Here is a 17232-nt window from a genome sequence, read left to right as displayed (position 1 = left end):
GGATATTTAATAGTCTTGTCTGTCCAGGTACCGGAAACAGATGGAGGAGATGCAGAGAGCCTTCAACAAAACCATCATAAAGCTTGAAAACACCTCTCGTATGGCTGAGGAGCAGGTCAGCGACACCCTACATCACAGTGGGCATCACAGTTGGCATCACAGTCATACTCGTTGTCATCGTAGTAGTCGTAGCTGTCATGCTAGTATTCATTGAACAGTATTTTTCGAAAATAAAAACGTGTTGTTGAATAGCCGCAGGAGCGTTAAATGTTGTGTGTTTCAAAATACCACAAATAGGCCGCTCCATAGTGTATAAGGCGCACCTTATTACACACCTTGCCCACAACCCAAATACTAGCATGTACCGCCCAATGCTCCGTAACCAAATTGTTTTAATGATGCAATTTAAGTGGCCATGCAGTGTTGTCGGTCAACTGATGGTTGAGTTAGCGTCTGTGAGTAATTGGAGATGATGCCGATTCAAGCTTGGGTAAAACCCTGAACTTTTTGGCAGCTTTAGAAAACAAGGCATCTTTTATTTTGCAACCATTCATTTAGATGGTCTTCCTTGTTTTTTAAGTCTGTTATGAAGTGATGCTGATGTCATTTCATTATGAGGTTACTTTTACTTGCAAACCACTAATGAAAATGAGCATATGAGCTTTAAATCGTGACGGAACTTCATGTTTTATCACTCTAATGTAAATCACTCAAAACGGCGCATTTATTTTTCTATGGTGTTTGCAAAATAAACCTATAAGCCACTCCATAAAATAAGACGCAGCAATCGTTTCGGCTCGTAAAATCGGGATGCAAGCCGTGGCTTTATTTTGTAGTAGAAGTAGTCAATGGATTAGCGACACTGCTCACTATCGCAGGGAGCACTGTGGTTTTCCATATCCGATGAAGTATGAATGAGAAGTAATTGGTAGTTACTGTAGTAAATGTGAGCGTTATTGTATTACAAATTCTCAACCCTCACACTAACTATAAGATGCAGACGCGTTGTATGCATTGTGAATGCTGATTGCTGATCTGGTTTTAAACTCAGCTTTTTCTATGTTTTGCTGTTTAGGACCAGAAGCAGACAGACTCCATCCAGGTTCTGCAGAACCAGCTGGAGAACGTCACCAAGCTGATGGTCAACCTCACGTCTACGGTCAGCCAGCTCCAGAGAGAGGTAGGCCCACCATACACCACTGCTCCTGATGCTGCTCAAAGATTAAAGGCCAAAGAGGCATAAATAGCCATCAGTCGCATTGCTAAATGAGTCAATGTGCTGCAAATCGAATAGGGTCATCAAATAGATTTGCACGGAGCAAATACTCAGTGGGCCGGTTTCCAAAGAGTAGGCCGGTCTCACCCCACCAACGCACCCCGGCCCCCGAACCGCTAGTTGACGACCTCTGGGTTAAGGGGCTGTTTGTCTGATATGTCAAGGGGCTTGTGTGTGATTTTATTTTTTTCTCTCTCTTATAGGTGTCTGACCGCCAGTGCTATCTGGTAGTGTCCCTGGTCCTCTGTCTCTCCCTGGGCCTGCTGCTCTGTCTGCAGTGCTGCCGTAGCTCCCCCGCCCACACCACCCAAATCAACCCTCCTGTGCTGCCCAAGAGCAACCACTACCCCAGCCCCAAGAGGTCAGCTCCAGTTCACATTGAGTCATCGCACAGACCAATTCAAACGTTTATTTAAAGTGACATTAAAAGTACATGCACGTGCATTCACACGTTCACACACTTTCACAAGCATGCACGCAAAGCCCATGATTTAATTCAACAATGCACTAAACATTAGTGCTTTTGTTTCTATTGTGCTCCCTGTTTGTTAGATGTTTTTCGTCATATGATGATATGAGTCTCATGCGAAGAGTGACCTGTCCGCTTGTTCGCTCCAAGTCCTTTCAGCTGTCGTCTACAGATGGTAGGAAATCCTCTACCACATGCACACACACACACACACACACTAATTTCTAAGACGTAATTTGAGTCACACACTTCCCACGCATATCACATGAGATTCTAGTTTCTTGCGTCCTTTTCACTTGCTCTGTTGCACTAGTATTAGTTAACATCTCCCTCCATCTACATTCTCTTGACTACTCTCTCTGTCTGTCCTTGCGATGGCTGTGTCCACCTTTCTGATTCCCTATGGAGGACAGTGTGGAGTGTGAAATGGGAGCCACACGTTTCCCAAAGGGAGCGGCCGGCACATGTCCTGAAAGAACAAAGCCTTTCACTCACAAAACCTGAAACTCCATATCTCTTTCCCTCTCCTCAGAGCCCACTCAACTGTGTGTGTCTGTGACTGTGTGTGAGTCTTTGCTTTGAGAGAGTCATTGCCAGCTTTTGTCAATGTGCAGGAGTATAATAATAGATGCAATGCTTTGGGCTGGCTCATGGTCGACATTTGCAAGTAGTAATGATAGGTTGAGAAGAACGACACACGCTGTCTGTCGCAGAAGCAACTTCTACCATTTCACTTTGAACGTCAACAATAAACCTTATTTTTATTGAATTAATATGCAGTTCTAAGCGTTTGGTTTATCTTATGTGTATCCATCTCTGCGTATCTTCAAACCCAGCCACTACTTGCAAGGTCATTTCATGCTTGTTACATGTACATGTTCCTGTTTGCCATTCCATCATTAACCGAGGCCCTCTCTCCCCTGTTCAGTAGGTCCAGATGACTTGTACATTGTAGAACCTCTAAGGTTTTCTCCAGAGAAAAAGGTACAGTGTTCACCCTAAACCGCTACTGTGGGGCCTTTGGCGGCCATGTTGAGTGTTTGTTTTGGTGTCAGTCGGGAGTAGAGACAAATTAGTCAGTAGGTGTCACTTGGTCTCCCTCCTTCCTCTCTCTCTCTCTGCACCTGGGCCTGTATCCTTATTATTGGGGGTCAAGCAGCGAAGCTGCGAGACAACCTATTGTTATTGTAAGTTTTCCTATTATTATTATTATTATTATTATTATTATTATTATTATTATTATTATTATTATTCCGCCATGGGAGTCTATGGCAGCCCATAGAACCCCATGGTAAAAAGTTGTGAAATTTGGCACACTGATTCAGGACAGTCCCATGATCCCATGAAGCAAATTTGGGGTCGCTAGCCTATGAGCTCTAGTTATTCTTGTAACCTTAAACCCAGGAACAGTGCCATAACGACACGAAAAAGGATAGTGACCTGTCTTGTGAAAGACCGTGTTCATGTTCATGTCAGATACTTTCCACTTTTTGCACATAACAGCGTGTCGTTATTTTCCATTGTGCTCTCCCCCCAGCATCACCACCCCAATTAGGACTGTCAATAATATCAGTACTAACTACTAGTGCTTGGCTTGACTGTGGATTGATTTGGCCTTGATGATTCACGATCTCGAGTCATTATTTTTATTCATTCTATATTTTTTCCCCCCATAGAAAAAGCGGTGTAAGACGAAGCCACCGGAGAAGGTTGAGGTGTCGACGGTGCCATGCCCCTCGAGCCCCATGGCCAACGGTGGTCCCAAGTGCAACGGCTTCCACCGCTGCCTGTCTGCCCCTCCTCCTCTTCCAGCCCTCCTCCCCCCACCTCCTCCTCAGTCGGCCCCTGCCCCCCTCCCTCAGTGCGCCCGTGTCCCCGTGGAGGATGTGACGTTGACGCTCGCTTTCGGGCCGTCGCCCGCGGAGACCGGCGGCGGCGGTGCGGGAAGCAGCAGCAGCTGCAGCTCCTCCACCCACTCGGAAGAGTCTTACACCAGCCGCCTCCCCCCGCCCTCCCCCAGCTTCTCCTCCTCGTCGCCGGGTATGTACATCGACCAGGCCCTGCCCTTCCTGCCACACCGGGACCCCGCAGCCAAGCCCCGCCAAGTGAAGCGCTCGGTGAAGCGGCGGAAGGCGCAGTTCCCCTCCGTGCCAGAGAGGGTGGTCGGCTCTCTGCCCAGCCTGCAACAACTGATCAAGGGAAACAAGGATATCGGCATGGGGTCCGGCGGTGTCACCACGGTCACTGGGCATGTCTGAATAACATTTGGACAGACACACACAGACACACAGAGAGACACACACAGACACACAGACACACACATCAGAGTGATCACGGTTTTGTGAGTCCCCTGCCCATAACCTTTTGAACCCACAGTCACACACACGGCACTGCTAGCTGACTCTACCGGTTTCCGGGATAAGGCAGCCATGTGCGTTGAGGAACTAGACTGGCTGGTATTAACTGAGCATCATACACTCCGTAAGCTACTTTAAACACACAGAAACACACACCCCTGTCAAAGACCTGTGAGGTGGTCACGTGCCTTTTTATATGTTCGAGAGCTTTTAGTGGTGAAATTGAGAGATTTGTCTTTTGTCTTTCCTTACCAGGTTTAATTTTGTTACGTTTTCTTTTTTTGGGGAGAGATTTACCGAAACACTAAGATGGCGGTGTGGGGGCATGAAACATGAATACAAGTCCAACCCATTGAAATGTGAGTGCGCTGTCTCCACTACGGATAGCACATTGTTTTTTTATTGTTTTTTCCTCCTGCCGACCAACGCTGGATCAAACGAATTGCATCGTCGGGGACCTGAGAACAGATGCTCCGTCTGATGAATTGTGTTTCAACAGCAGAACTGTTCCCAGTCCCTACATCTTTCACTTCCATTTTTTCTTCTATATAATTGATCTTTCCAGTCTTTTTTCTTTTTTCATATGGGACCAGAGTTTTGACCATTCACAATCATCAGGCCCCATCTCTTTCCTTATTTCCTTTTCTGTCTTTATTTATTATCTTTTTTGTCAACTCCAAGCCCAACTTTTTGCAGCTGAATGACGAAATGCGCTCAGTATGGGGATGCTCGGTGATGCGGTTGTGTTATTCTGTCCAGGTTAATGTTTAACTTGCTAACTAAGCTCAGGCTATAAAATCAACTGAAGCAGTCTCAGAAACCTAACCACTCTGCCATGAAAAAACTTCTTTCATGCCTTTTGGGGCTGGGCCCTAATTCAATACTTTCTACAAACATGCTTACATAAATGGCAACGGCCTAAAGAGATATTTACTGTAATGGTTGACGTATGTGTAGCTGGTGAGGCAGGTCCAACTGGGTAAAGCATAGAGGGCGAATCTCTTTGTCAATGTGACATGCAGCCAAGTCGCGCCACATATTGACACTCGGTTTGTTTGAATTGAAGCAGGCATCCAATGGGGAGGTGAGGTCACACACAGAGGCCACATGAGCTACGACCTTGTGTTCTGAGGTTTACACACTTTTTCTTTCAGACAAGCGCTCCTGGTACTTGGTGAAGGACGCCAATGGACTTGTATTTAACTATTTATTTATTTAAAGGCCTTTTCCTTACAGAATCTTCCACACAATGTAGTCAATTCTGCCTCAGTGTCTCGGGACACTGGACACACACAGGTTTCCTGGGAAAAATGCAATATTACACTCAACAGTACTAGTACTCACTAATGGGCAATAAGCACCTTTTTTAAATAGATGTATTAATATATTGTATCTTTGTGGGAAATGGCTCAATGGTCTTGGAGCTCTAAATCCACAGTACTCCCTGAGGGAAACTCCCTAGTTTCCCCTTAACCAGTTATCTACCAATGTCACGTGCCCTGAACAAGTTTACATAATGGACATAATTCTAGCTTTATTTATTGCCGGGCTCCTCACAGAAGCTCGTGGGTATGGATGAGACTGCTCCTCTTGATTGTGTGATGGGCGCTTTGGAAGTAACATGAAAAGGCATATCAACCAAAGTTAAAGATGCTTTTCTGTGTCTTTCTCTCGCTGTCACAGGCGGACCCCCTGGTAATCCCAGAGACCCTAAACCGCTCAAACATTATAAAGAATCTATTACTCTACAGATTGACGGAGAAATCGCTGAAAGGGCATTCCCTGCAATGTTTTTATGAATGAGAAATAAGCACTTAGTTGTGTTTTCTGACTGGCTACCTATCTCGTTGGGCCTGGAGTCTTGACTATTTGAGATGTAGGCTGGGGCTCATCTTTCCCCACCTCTTTTTAAATTGACCTCTGAAGATGGGTGTCCGGCGTCCACCTCTCTGCTCCATCGCACACCTCTTTCACTGCACTTCTTTATTGCTCTTTTAACTTCTAGTTCCAATCTAGTTCCTGTTGAAGGATTGAACATTTGATCCTGGCTAGTTGTTTCATACACGTATGCATCTACTACATAATTGCTTGCTTGCTTTACTTTTAGCTGTCTTCTCTCCCTCATCTTCTTCACTCATGTAGCATACTATGTGTCTGCCCTCCCCTGATAGCCATGCCCATGGTTTGGGAAGAATTAGGATACGAATCATGTTACCATTTTTCCTTAAGGGATCTAATTGAGAATTGGGTATGGATCGAAACACTGTTTAAATGGGACTATTTCAGATCCACATACCCAGCAGGTTATGGCTTTTATTTTAATTTTTCTTTGTTGGGAACTTGGGATTGTGTATTCACTTTTGTATGAGTGATAGTATTGACCTGTATGCATGTGAGAGTGTCCCGCTGTTGCTCTCCTGTTTGCCCATGTCTGTGAGTCATGAGAGAGTCATTGTGTTGATTTTGTTGATCCCTTAACACAGTGAATATAGAGCGATGGATCCCGGTAATCCAAGGGTTTCTGTGTGCACTTTGTATAACTCCTTATGCCTTTTTGTTTTAATGTCACCATTTTATTTTTCTATTCAACCTCGTATTGTCAAGTGTGACAATCTTTTAAAGCTGCAGTTTTTTTTCTTGTTACCCCTCACCCTCTCTCTATCTCTGTGTAAAGACTTGCACAGTATTTGTTAGCAGGAGTGAGAGTAACTACAACAAACTGTAGTGCCATTAGAAACTGTGAATTTTCTTAAATAAAAACGTTTTTGTTGTCTTTGACTTGTGCTGCTTTCAGTGTTTCGACATGTCAGACTGCTGGGAAGGTACAATGGTAAACAAATACAACTTTGGATGAAGTCCATTTTTCGAAACATCATACCTGCTACCAGGAAGACATGCATAATTTATCATTGAGCTGTCTGTTAATAACTGAAATTAGCCGAGGCAGAGACACACTATGATCAGTACAATTTTATATTTTTCAAAGTGATGGGGGAATTTCCACATCTTTGCCATGGGTCTGGGACACCATGTGTTATGCCAAATATTTCATTAATTCTAAGTTAAAGGTTAAAAAGTTAAAAACTTATTGGTCAGGTCATCAAGTTTATACGGGTAACTCTAAAGCATAGAATGTATTATAGCTAAACTACGACGCTGTTTAGCATAACATGTGCTTAACATATAGCTCACCAGTTAACAAGAGTCAACCATAAAACATCCTCATATCTACACTCCAATCGTGCAATCATTAGTCACAGATTCGCATTAATATACAAGACTAGTGCATTGAAATATTATACAATTGAACATCTTCCAAGCATAATGTATAACATAAGCACTATGTAGAAAAATTTAAAAATAAAAGATAATCACAAACTTAATATTTGAACAGATTGTGTTCAAGTGCGGCTCGTGTTGGTTCTGAATATAATTTGTAGACTAAAAATAAGTAAATAGGGCCATCTTCTGGCGGAATTGTATGTTTATTCATTACTGAATAGTATTAATGTCCACTGGGTGGCAGTGCTTGGATTACTGTTCTCCATCTCTCAACGTCCTGTTTACGTTCTAATCGATCAAACATGGCGGACGAGGTGGATGTTGACATCGAAGGAGATGAGTTTGATGTCAGTGTTTGGTAAGTTTGATTTGAATTTATTTGTGAAATCCATATGGACGTGGTAGCTGCGTCCTTCGTCCTTTCATGCCACTCCCCACGGCGGTCGTAGCTGGCGTTATTGAATATTATCTTGTTTTTCAGTCTAGCCGCTATCCCAAGATGCTAGCTAGCTTACACTATGAACATGTTTAGTCTCTGGCCTCCGCCATAGTGCTTAACCACAAGTTTGGTGTCGCAAAATACATCTACGTTTGCTTGTCTCTAAATCGTAGTGACTTGGATGAAAACCGGCTTCTCCAGGACCAGTTCGTGCAGTCTGCATGGAAGACCAAAACTGGGATATCGGTATGTTAGGGTTAATTAAGACATTCTGTTGTGTGGAATTCTATACTATTTTGCCTGGCTCTCTTTACATCTTTAATTTTCTCTCCTTAAGCCGTGGAAGCTTGACAGTTCCATCAGTGTGGAGAATCGAGAACTGATCGAGAACATGCTGTTGGAGGAACAGTATCCTGCTGAATACACAATTTATAAAATCGTGTTACCGTTAGATTCCCTATATTTTACAGATATGCAAACACAGTAATTTCTTTAATCTGTGTCATCTCTTAAATCCTAAACCATACTATTAGATATTATCTTACTGGCCAAGGGATTCCACAGAATGCATGGCAGAGTGTCTCCAGCTCAAAACCCAAGGCTAAGAAGTAAGTGTTTATTGATTTAACTCATTCAGTATGCTGTGTCTGTGTGTTTTGGCTACCTATCCTGTGTCTTACACTGTGCAGGTCTCCCTCTAAGCCCCCAGGCACAGGTGCATCGTCACGCTGGTCCCAACAAGAGAAGAAGTTGTTTGAGGAAGGATTGGTAAGGAGCTAATGTTTTTAATCGTATTGTATGTGCCCTTTTCATGTAAAAAAAAATAGCTGTGCGGCCGTGTAGTATATGCATTGTCTGTGTGCAACTGCTATATTTAATTACTTTTTTAGACTCAATTTGGTCGAAGGTGGACAAAGATTGCCAAATTGGTGGGCAGTCGCACGGTTCTGCAGGTGAAGAGCTACGCCAGACAATACTTTAAGCAAAAGGTTTGTATTGCTGTTATTACTATGTAGTAACATTTGAGGCGTCTTTTTCTTTTTTTTTTTTACAAATATTCACAAGCACCATAGTGTTAATTCAGTAGATTAACCAGGAATTGTTTTATAAAACAAAAACAGTTTGAAGAATATTCTTACTTTCTTAATTTTTGCAGGGTAAAACAGATTTGGAAGACACAGTGCCAAGTTTAGTCCCTGAGGCCAAAATACATCTCCCACAGCCCAGCTCCAGCTCTATACTAGCATCCCCTCTGGTCAACGCTGTTCGTATCGAGAAGCTCTCAGATGATGAGGACGAAGAGGTGGACATTACCGATGATCTCAGTGACGAAGGAGTCTCAGCCAAAAAGCCCCAAGTAGAGGACAAGCTAGAGTCCTACGTGGCAGCACACGATGAAGAAGCAGAGATGGATAGCCAGCCCGACAGAGGTAGCCGACAAGAGAGAAGCCAAGAGGAGAGCAACGGGGGAGAGGCTGAGAACCACAGAGAAAGAGCCTTAAAGGAAGAAGGACCTAGCAGCAGTCATGGGGATTCAGCGCCCTGCCACTGGTCGGAGGGGGCCCGGCTGAAAGAAGAGGGGGGGGATGTCCCCATCTCTCTGAATAAACCCCGGGTGGGCGAAGGAAGGTCCTGGTCTGTGAGCTCCGAGGAAAGGTCTGGACCCGAGGGAGCCTACGGTGAGACAGCAGGTCAACTCACCAGTTTCACAAATATAAACAGGCAAAACGTTATTCACAGCTACTGAGCAGTTATCCAATATATAATCTTCTTTTACTTTAGAAGGCAGTGACGACGGGGTTGGCAAGAGTCCAACTGATGGAGCAGATGGATACCAGGAGGAGGAGGAGGATGAGGAGCTGAATGCCCCGGAACAGGAGATCCATCTGGACATGGAGAGCATCACCGATGACGAAAAACAAGCTATCCCAGAGTTCTTTGAGGGACGTCCGTCCAAGACGCCGGATAGATACCTGAAGATAAGAAACTACATCCTGGATCAGTGGTACGTCATTCATTCTCTCAATGTATACTGCCCAGCTAGAACGATCCATTATTGAAAGGATAAGGCTGGTGTGAAGCTATATTGTCCTATAGCATCCCCCAAATGTCATCTATATTGCCTGACCATGTGGCTTCATCGTTAGGATGAAGAGCAAGCCAAAGTACCTAAACAAGACTTCTGTGCGGCCGGGCCTCAAAAACTGTGGGGACGTCAACTGCATCGGCCGTGTGCACACATACCTGGAACTGATCGGAGCCATTAACTTCAACTGCGGTAACTGAAAAACACCGTCATGAACACAAAAACCAGCAGCGATGGATAATAATGCAGCCCATCTTCCATTTAAAGGGAGTCAGGGGTTTGGTAGACAGTTGGCTCAGGTATATCCAGCTTAGGTATTAGGTTGATTGTGTGGTCTGTTGTTGCTGCGGGGGAATATCGTTGTTTGTATTTGTTTTGGCGACCAGAAGCTGATATTGGTATTTTATTATATTAGTTTTTTGAAGTCTACTTCTATGTGCCTTCTCCTCTCTCTTGAGTAGAGCAGGCTGTGTATAACCGGCCCCGGGTGATAGATCGCTCCAGGCATAAGGAGGGTAAGGATGCCTCGGAGGCCTACCAGCTGGCCCAGAGACTACAGAGCATGGTGGGTAGTGCCTCATACCACATTCAGGCTCCCCCCCTATAGTTAACCCTACATCCAGTGCTGATGGGATGGTGTGGTGTTTTTCACAGCGGACCCGGAAGCGGCGTGTGCGGGACCTATTAGGGAACTGGTGTGACTCCAGGGACTTGGAGGGGCAGACGTATGAGGTATACCTGCATGTCCGTCAGCATGGTATTCAAATAAATTATACCACAGTAAGATTCACAGTTTGTTATCTTCGTACGACACTAAAGCTGTCATTGGTCCCCTGAGAAGTTCGAGTCTGGACTGTTTGCGAATAGATTGAGTAGGTTATCTCATCGTTTACTCCTCCTGTTTCCTACGTTAGCATCTGAGTGCTGGGGAGCTGGCCCTCCGCAGGGAGGAGATGAAGAGACAGCCCAAACCCTGCAAGATTGCCCGACATAAAGAGTAAGACTACCAGCTCAGCTGTTACTGTTGCTAACAAACCACAGGCAGTGGGAGCCTGAGACCATCACTGATATTGTCATTGTTCGGGCCCTTCCTTTTTCTTCTAGATCCTTCGATCCGTTCCAGTTGATTATGTGCAAGTCTTTCGGGGAAGATGTGAAGGTGAGCTGCAACTTCTCAGGCGCTCCACAGTGAATCGATATCCGCCAGGAAGTCAATATGTTTTACAATTTAAGGAACAATTGAATGTGAAACTGCGTAGCATTCGTTCTGAACATGTGACATCCGCTGTGATCTTCACAACAGGAGCCGTTCCGGGTCATGGTGTGCTCCGAGGCTCTCCTCATCATGGACATGGTAGGCTGTTCTTCTGTTTACTTCCAAACATACCGGCAATAAAGACATAGAAGGAAGTGTGCTAAGTCTGGCTTGTACAATTTAGTTGTGCAATCATGATGTTGGTCCGTACTCAATAGTATGTTCACATTTAACTTCTTTCTCTGGCTTGTGCAATGGGAAAGGAGGTCGTTTTCTGAACTCCATCGTCTCTTCCCTCAGCATGCCCATGTGTCCAGGGGGGAGGTCATTGGCCTACTGGGAGGCACTTTCAACCAAGAAGACAAAGTCCTGAAGGTAACAACGGTGTTCTGACATTAAAACTAAAGGGGTATGTCATGTTAATTCAGTTGCATACTAATGAAAATACCTTGAGTGATTGTCGACTATTGGTATGAATCTAACGTAGATCAGCGTGGCCGAGCCATGCAACAGCGTGAGCACAGGCATGCAGTGTGAGATGGACCCGCTTTCCCAGACGCATGCCTGTGAGGCGCTGTCCCTGCTGGGGTACAGCGTGGTGGGCTGGTACCACTCGCACCCAACCTTTCACCCCAACCCTTCGCAACGGGACATCCACACACAGGACCAGTTCCAGGTAAACAGGATTTAAGATCTTCTGTCTACAAATGGTGGCAAGAGATTTCTGAAATGAAATAAGTTAGGGCTGTTGATTGATGATTTTGTGTGTTGCAGAGCTACTTTTCCCGAGGTGGTGCTCCATTCATAGGGATGATCGTGAGCCCCTACAACCCTTCCAACGCTTCGCCACATTCACAGACCACCTGCCTTCTAGTGAGAGAGCACCAGGAAACCTCCGGCTGTCAGAGTATGTCTCTCACTCACTCACTCACTCACTCACTCACTCTCACACACACACACACACACACACACACACACACACACACACACACACACACACACACACACACACACACACACACACACACACACACACACACACACACACACACACACACACACACACACACAAACAAACAAAAGGGGATACAATTTTCTACAGAAAAACTCCAACATAGGTATTTTTAAATTGTCCCTCATCTAGTTAAGTGTGTGTTTGTCTCCAGAGCTACCCTACAGATTTGACTTCCTGCCATCCCAGGACATTCCAGACTGGGAGCAGCTAATGAAAAGATCTCAGTGGATCATAAGCAAATACTCCCAAGCACATGGGTGAGTGACAGCTAGTTTAGTTTGGTGCTCAGTGAGCAAATCTGGTGAGTTTGTTATGAAGGAGATAATCTGTTTTTCCTCTGGTCAGAATTGTGCAGATGGACAGGTTCTTCCGGAGGGATTCCCACCTCACCTGTCTAGAAAAGGTCAGTCGTGCGTGTCTCATCCCATAGGGTTGCAGCTTGACCAACGTTTTGTTGTTGGATGCGTCCGATTATTTAAACCCAAACAAACTCTCTTAATGTCCCTAGATGCTGTCGTCGCTAGCCAGACACCTGGAGCCCCTGCCCGACGACGAGGGAGACCCCTTCCTCACGCAGATCCAGGCTCTGTTCCAGTCTGACTTCATCTCCAAGCAGGTGGATGAGGACCAGGAGGAGGAAGACGGCGAAAATGTTGACTTCCCTGGCGATCACGATCAGCTAAACAGCACGGAGCATCCCGGAGTGGGCTCGGAGTCTATGAGCTCAGGCAGTGGTGCAGAATGGGAAGTGGAGTCCCCACCGCAGACTGCAAACTCAGAGACTGAAAGTAGTCCTGTGTTACATCTTGGCTCAGTGTTATTAACTGGTCATGATTATTTACTGTGATTTGTCCGGGAGGTTCAATCCTTTTAGTTTTTACAGTTATTTCTCAATAGAAGGTGAGAAATAATTTTTTTGGAGCCTGGTTAAATGTAGTTGATTGTAAAGTGCTTTTATTCCTTTGAAAATCTTAAGTCGAACTGATATGCTGATATAATGGACCATTGAGCAATGTGAAACTAAAGCTTTAGGCAGTATGCATGTCAATTGTCAATGTATTTTTAGAGAGAGGGAATATAGTTGGACCTCTTGGTATAAAAATAAATTGATATGCTAAACCTTTGTTGTATGTATTACTTATTTAGATAAATTACAATACATATAAAAAAAAATAGGGTCAAGAAACTATGATAGGCTAGTCTAGTTGTGTATACGAGGTGATGATTGTTTCAGTGGCAGACTCAGGCTGTTTGAAATAAATCAAAGGGCACGTGCTGCACTACATGGGGTCTCACTAGCACGCATACAGCTATGATGCATAATTTATAATGAAATTGTCTTTATCCTTGATTTAGATTAACATGTTATTTGGCGATCAATATGTAAAAGTATTACAACACATGGTAAAACGGGAACTATAAACCTTTAAAATGTTCACGGAGGGGCGGCGCCCTAGCGCCATCTATAGACCAGCCGCCACTGCGCCACTCTCGTTTCAAGGCCTATCACCGCGCCATTCGTTTCAATGGGAATCGCGACGTCAGTACTTTCAACGAAGTCAAAGTTTAAACAAATTTATACTTCAACAATCGTTCCAGCATTTATAACACAGATACCCTGGGGTCTATAGCATATAGCTAGGTTGTCTGATAACAGTTTATTGCATTTTATGAAGACAAAAAAGGAATAACTTGCGTGATCTGTGAAAGCGGTACGAAATCAGGACAAGCTGGTTGCTGATTGGCCAGAAGCTCTCGAAGTCTCGACCAAGTCTCGACTCTGGTCGATGCTGATTGGCCGAAGGATTCTATGTCTCGACTAAGTCTCGACACTGGTCGATGCTGATTGGCTAGCCACACAGAGAACATCACTGGGCACAGCCAAAGCCCCTTGCCAAATACCTCGCAATGTTTCATTGGACTGGACGGTTCGGCAAAATGCGGGTCCGTGATTGGCTCCTTGCGGGAAGCGCGAGTTCACCTACAGTACGCTCCTCCTCCAGCCGAAACTCCTCACTACTTTCAACCATCACGTAAGTTTTTGTCTTCATAACAGCATATACAATCTTATATTACTACTAAGACGTTCTGTCTTTAGACTGTAGAAAATGCGACAAAAGAAGTGAAGAGGCAATTTCTCACGTCGACAACGCAACGGCAGGTCGTTTATTGTATCATAAAAACCGTTAAATTCAAACGTCGCGCCGATCAAACAAGTCACGTGATCTCAAAGAGACCAATAACACAGTAAGGTGAATTATGTCTATACAGTCCACTACAAGACTACACATTGTTGCTAAAATGTAATATTAGGCTACTCTCCTCCTTGAGCCTCCCGAAATGTCTTTACACTTTGTTACTAAAATTTGTTTGCTACTAAAATGTAATATTACTCTCCTCCTTGAGCCTCCCGAAATGTGATATTGATATCCCACCTCCCACTACCGACTATTTTTCTCATGTTTTGTGTAGACGTTTTTACACTGCCAAATATGCTGTCTTATGCACGCCTTTTTTCCCGGCATGGTCCGTGCGTTTTCACTGCCCGAGGTAAATTGCCTACTTGAGCTAGCACCCCAATTTACCACCCAGACGTGTTGCAAAAGTATCCGCAAGAAAAAAACACAGCTGAGACTCGTAGATTCAGCAGATTCGAGCAGTTGTATCGATAGACTTGTGCTCGCTCATTAAAATGATCATTGAACATAGCGATCTATATAATTTCATTTGTGAGGAAATATTTCAGAGATGTGCAACTTGTGATGCATAAGTTCACATTTGGGTTTACGAATGCACACATTTTGTGCATGTTCTCAAATTATGAAACACGGGTGTGCACATGTGTTTTGCACTGTGTTCTGCGCTGCAATTATTGTAGCAAAAGTGTCAAGTGCATGACTCTTTGGAGTTGTGATGCACAGGATAGGATTTGTGCACCTGTGACAAAGGACCTGTGAACTCGTAGCACCTATTTTGTGTTAATAACGGTAGAAACAAATATTTACGACTTCAAATTTACTGTCACACATTTGTGACTTTAGTGTACACATGCAAAATACATATTTACGACTTCAAATTTACTGTTACGCATTTGTGACTTTAGTGTACGCATGCTAAAGACTTTTGCTACAATAATACCTTCATAAAAATCCCCCGTTCGTCACAGCGCGGGCTTTCTTGGCGACTGGAGAAGGCGGGGCTACGCACGGAGTCTAGACCTCTTTAGAATAATTTGCATACTAGGAATGTTTTTATTTTTTTAAGAATGAAGACACCCGCACGCAAGAATGAGTTCACGTCTGAGTGTAGGCTACAAACGCGATTAACTATTTACAAGTGAAAAAACGCCAACCTATTCTTTATTTTGCTGACCACTTGTTTTTTATCCAGACGAAAGCCTCGTAAGGACAGTTCCTCTGCGTTTTTCTCGTGGATCGCACCATCTTTCCCCGTCTTCGTTTAATTCTACTGCATCACCTTCTCTCCCATGATGATCAGCAGCTCGCGGATTTCCCCGTCTCCAGTAGAACTCCCCATGTTGATATCGCTGCGTTGTCTCTCTCTCTCTCTCTGTTGTAGAGAACGTCTAATCGCATTTTTTTTGCTACAATAATACCTTCATAGATTTTACCCCCTCGGTTTCACACAGGCAAGGCAGTGAAATTGCGTGCCGAGCCGCGACCGAACCGACCTTGCAGTGTAAAAATGCTCTTTGTTGACGATCATATAAGACAAATGACAACGTTTAAAATGAATCTTTAAAAGAAAGGTATGCATCTTGTCTTCAGGAGATGCAGTGGAAAGGTGATCAGTCCATCGCTTAGAGCAAGAAGAGGTCGCATGCTGACACCTAGCGGTAGCTTTTGGAAATCACACTTACAATTTTCAAAACATTTAACAATCAAAAAGCTACTGTTAGGGGTCAGCTTGTGACCTCTCTTCTGGCTCATACTGCTCGGTAACCCAACTACAATTGATCCAATTATGTATTTTATTTTGTATATTTGATTTTATCATGTATAGAAGTAGATCGCAGTATTAGTCAACCTATAACTGTATGCTTTCTTGTTGGGCAATACAGTGTTCTGAATTGTATTCAGGGATAGACTAAATCAATCCCCAAATAAGTTGTGGGATATGGAGTGTGAATCGTTCCTTCCAAACCCTAGACGCAACGCCAACTCTTCTACCAACACGAGGTTGCGAGCCCTACGCTGCGTTGCCTTGGAGATCAACAGACTTCTTGTGAACTGCAGCCGTGTAACCAGGAAGTAGGAAGGGTTGCATCACACACATCCCCACACACAAACCATGAATGTGTAAACCAACACTTTTCTCTTCTGGGTCCACAGGGGAAGCAGAGCTCTGGGCGCCTCTGATGTGCGTCAGAGGAATGCAGAGGCTGCCGGGTGGGGGAGGGAAGTCATGTGACAGGGGATTAGGGCCTCTTTTGTCCGGCTCCACCAATCCCACGCCAGAGAGTCACCGCCATGCTCTACCCAGAGTGCCTGTCGGTGAGGTGTTCCAGAATAGTTGAATCAACAATATACATAATATTATTCTATCCTAATATCCTGGACTCGTGTATGGTTCTATTATGGCTGTGTATTGTAGTGTTAGTGTGTTTGAGTTGTTTGTAGGACCACACCAGTACAGAATTTTCACTGTGTGAGTAGAGGTATATATGTAACCCAGAATCAGGCTATATTTGTGTTACTTCGGTATCACATATACTAAAATTGGAACGATACAGAGAAGATTAGCATGGCCCCTGCGCAAGGATGACACGCAAATTCGTGAAGCGTTCTATCTTTTAATGTTTAATTCATATCACAGCTCTTAGAATTTAATATATTATTTTGGTTTTGGGTGAAACACTGACCCCTAGCGGCGGAGTTGTCCGCTACAGCGGTGAAACAGTGCCCCTAGTGGCAGAGTAGTCCGCTACAGCGCTCCTCCACTGTCCTGGACGACAGTTACCAGGAGAAATAGCGCCAGGAGTAGTTGAGCTACTGAATAACTTAAATGGCCATTTTTTTTCCAGGCTTATTGT

General features: G+C 44.4%; 2 protein-coding genes and 1 non-coding gene across 6 annotated transcripts in view; all 3 read left to right on the top strand.

Annotated features, from left to right (window-relative positions):
• Positions 1-6875, top strand: part of suco (SUN domain containing ossification factor) — a 41901-nt gene extending 35026 nt beyond the window's left edge. For 3 of the 4 annotated variants that reach the window (XM_084473077.1, XM_084473076.1, XM_084473074.1), the window contains 6 exons: positions 28-115; positions 1076-1180; positions 1480-1637; positions 1829-1920; positions 2674-2729; positions 3422-6875. In XM_084473077.1, coding sequence (XP_084329203.1) covers positions 28-115; positions 1076-1180; positions 1480-1637; positions 1829-1920; positions 2674-2729; positions 3422-4003 — 1081 coding nt within the window. In that variant the 3' untranslated portion in view covers positions 4004-6875. The remainder of the gene's footprint in view (positions 1-27; positions 116-1075; positions 1181-1479; positions 1638-1828; positions 1921-2673; positions 2730-3421) is intronic. The other variant, XM_084473075.1, reaches the window with a different exon arrangement.
• Positions 6876-7610: 735 nt separating this feature from the next.
• On the top strand, positions 7611-13274 carry mysm1 (Myb-like, SWIRM and MPN domains 1; the record flags this gene model as incomplete). Its single annotated transcript, XM_084472518.1, is given in 21 exon segments — positions 7611-7642; positions 7644-7742; positions 7997-8069; positions 8161-8231; positions 8357-8431; positions 8513-8591; positions 8714-8812; positions 8980-9514; positions 9606-9828; positions 9971-10101; positions 10371-10474; positions 10564-10641; positions 10824-10906; positions 11014-11068; positions 11213-11263; positions 11465-11539; positions 11652-11840; positions 11939-12071; positions 12331-12436; positions 12525-12582; positions 12688-13274. Coding segments are annotated over 21 exon segments (2688 nt in total). The 3' UTR covers positions 13027-13274.
• A 3615-nt stretch (positions 13275-16889) lies between these two features.
• LOC311353729 (U6 spliceosomal RNA) lies at positions 16890-16995 on the top strand. Its single transcript, XR_014637105.1, has one exon. It is a non-coding gene; the product is annotated as a U6 spliceosomal RNA (small nuclear RNA).
• Positions 16996-17232: the final 237 nt, after the last annotated feature.

Source organism: Micromesistius poutassou (assembly GCF_964030765.1).
Source record: "Micromesistius poutassou genome assembly, chromosome: 9".
NCBI classification, from domain to species: domain Eukaryota; kingdom Metazoa; phylum Chordata; class Actinopteri; order Gadiformes; family Gadidae; genus Micromesistius; species Micromesistius poutassou.
The sequence above is the reverse complement of the archived record's forward strand: the minus strand, read 5'-3'. Positions and strand labels throughout refer to the sequence as shown.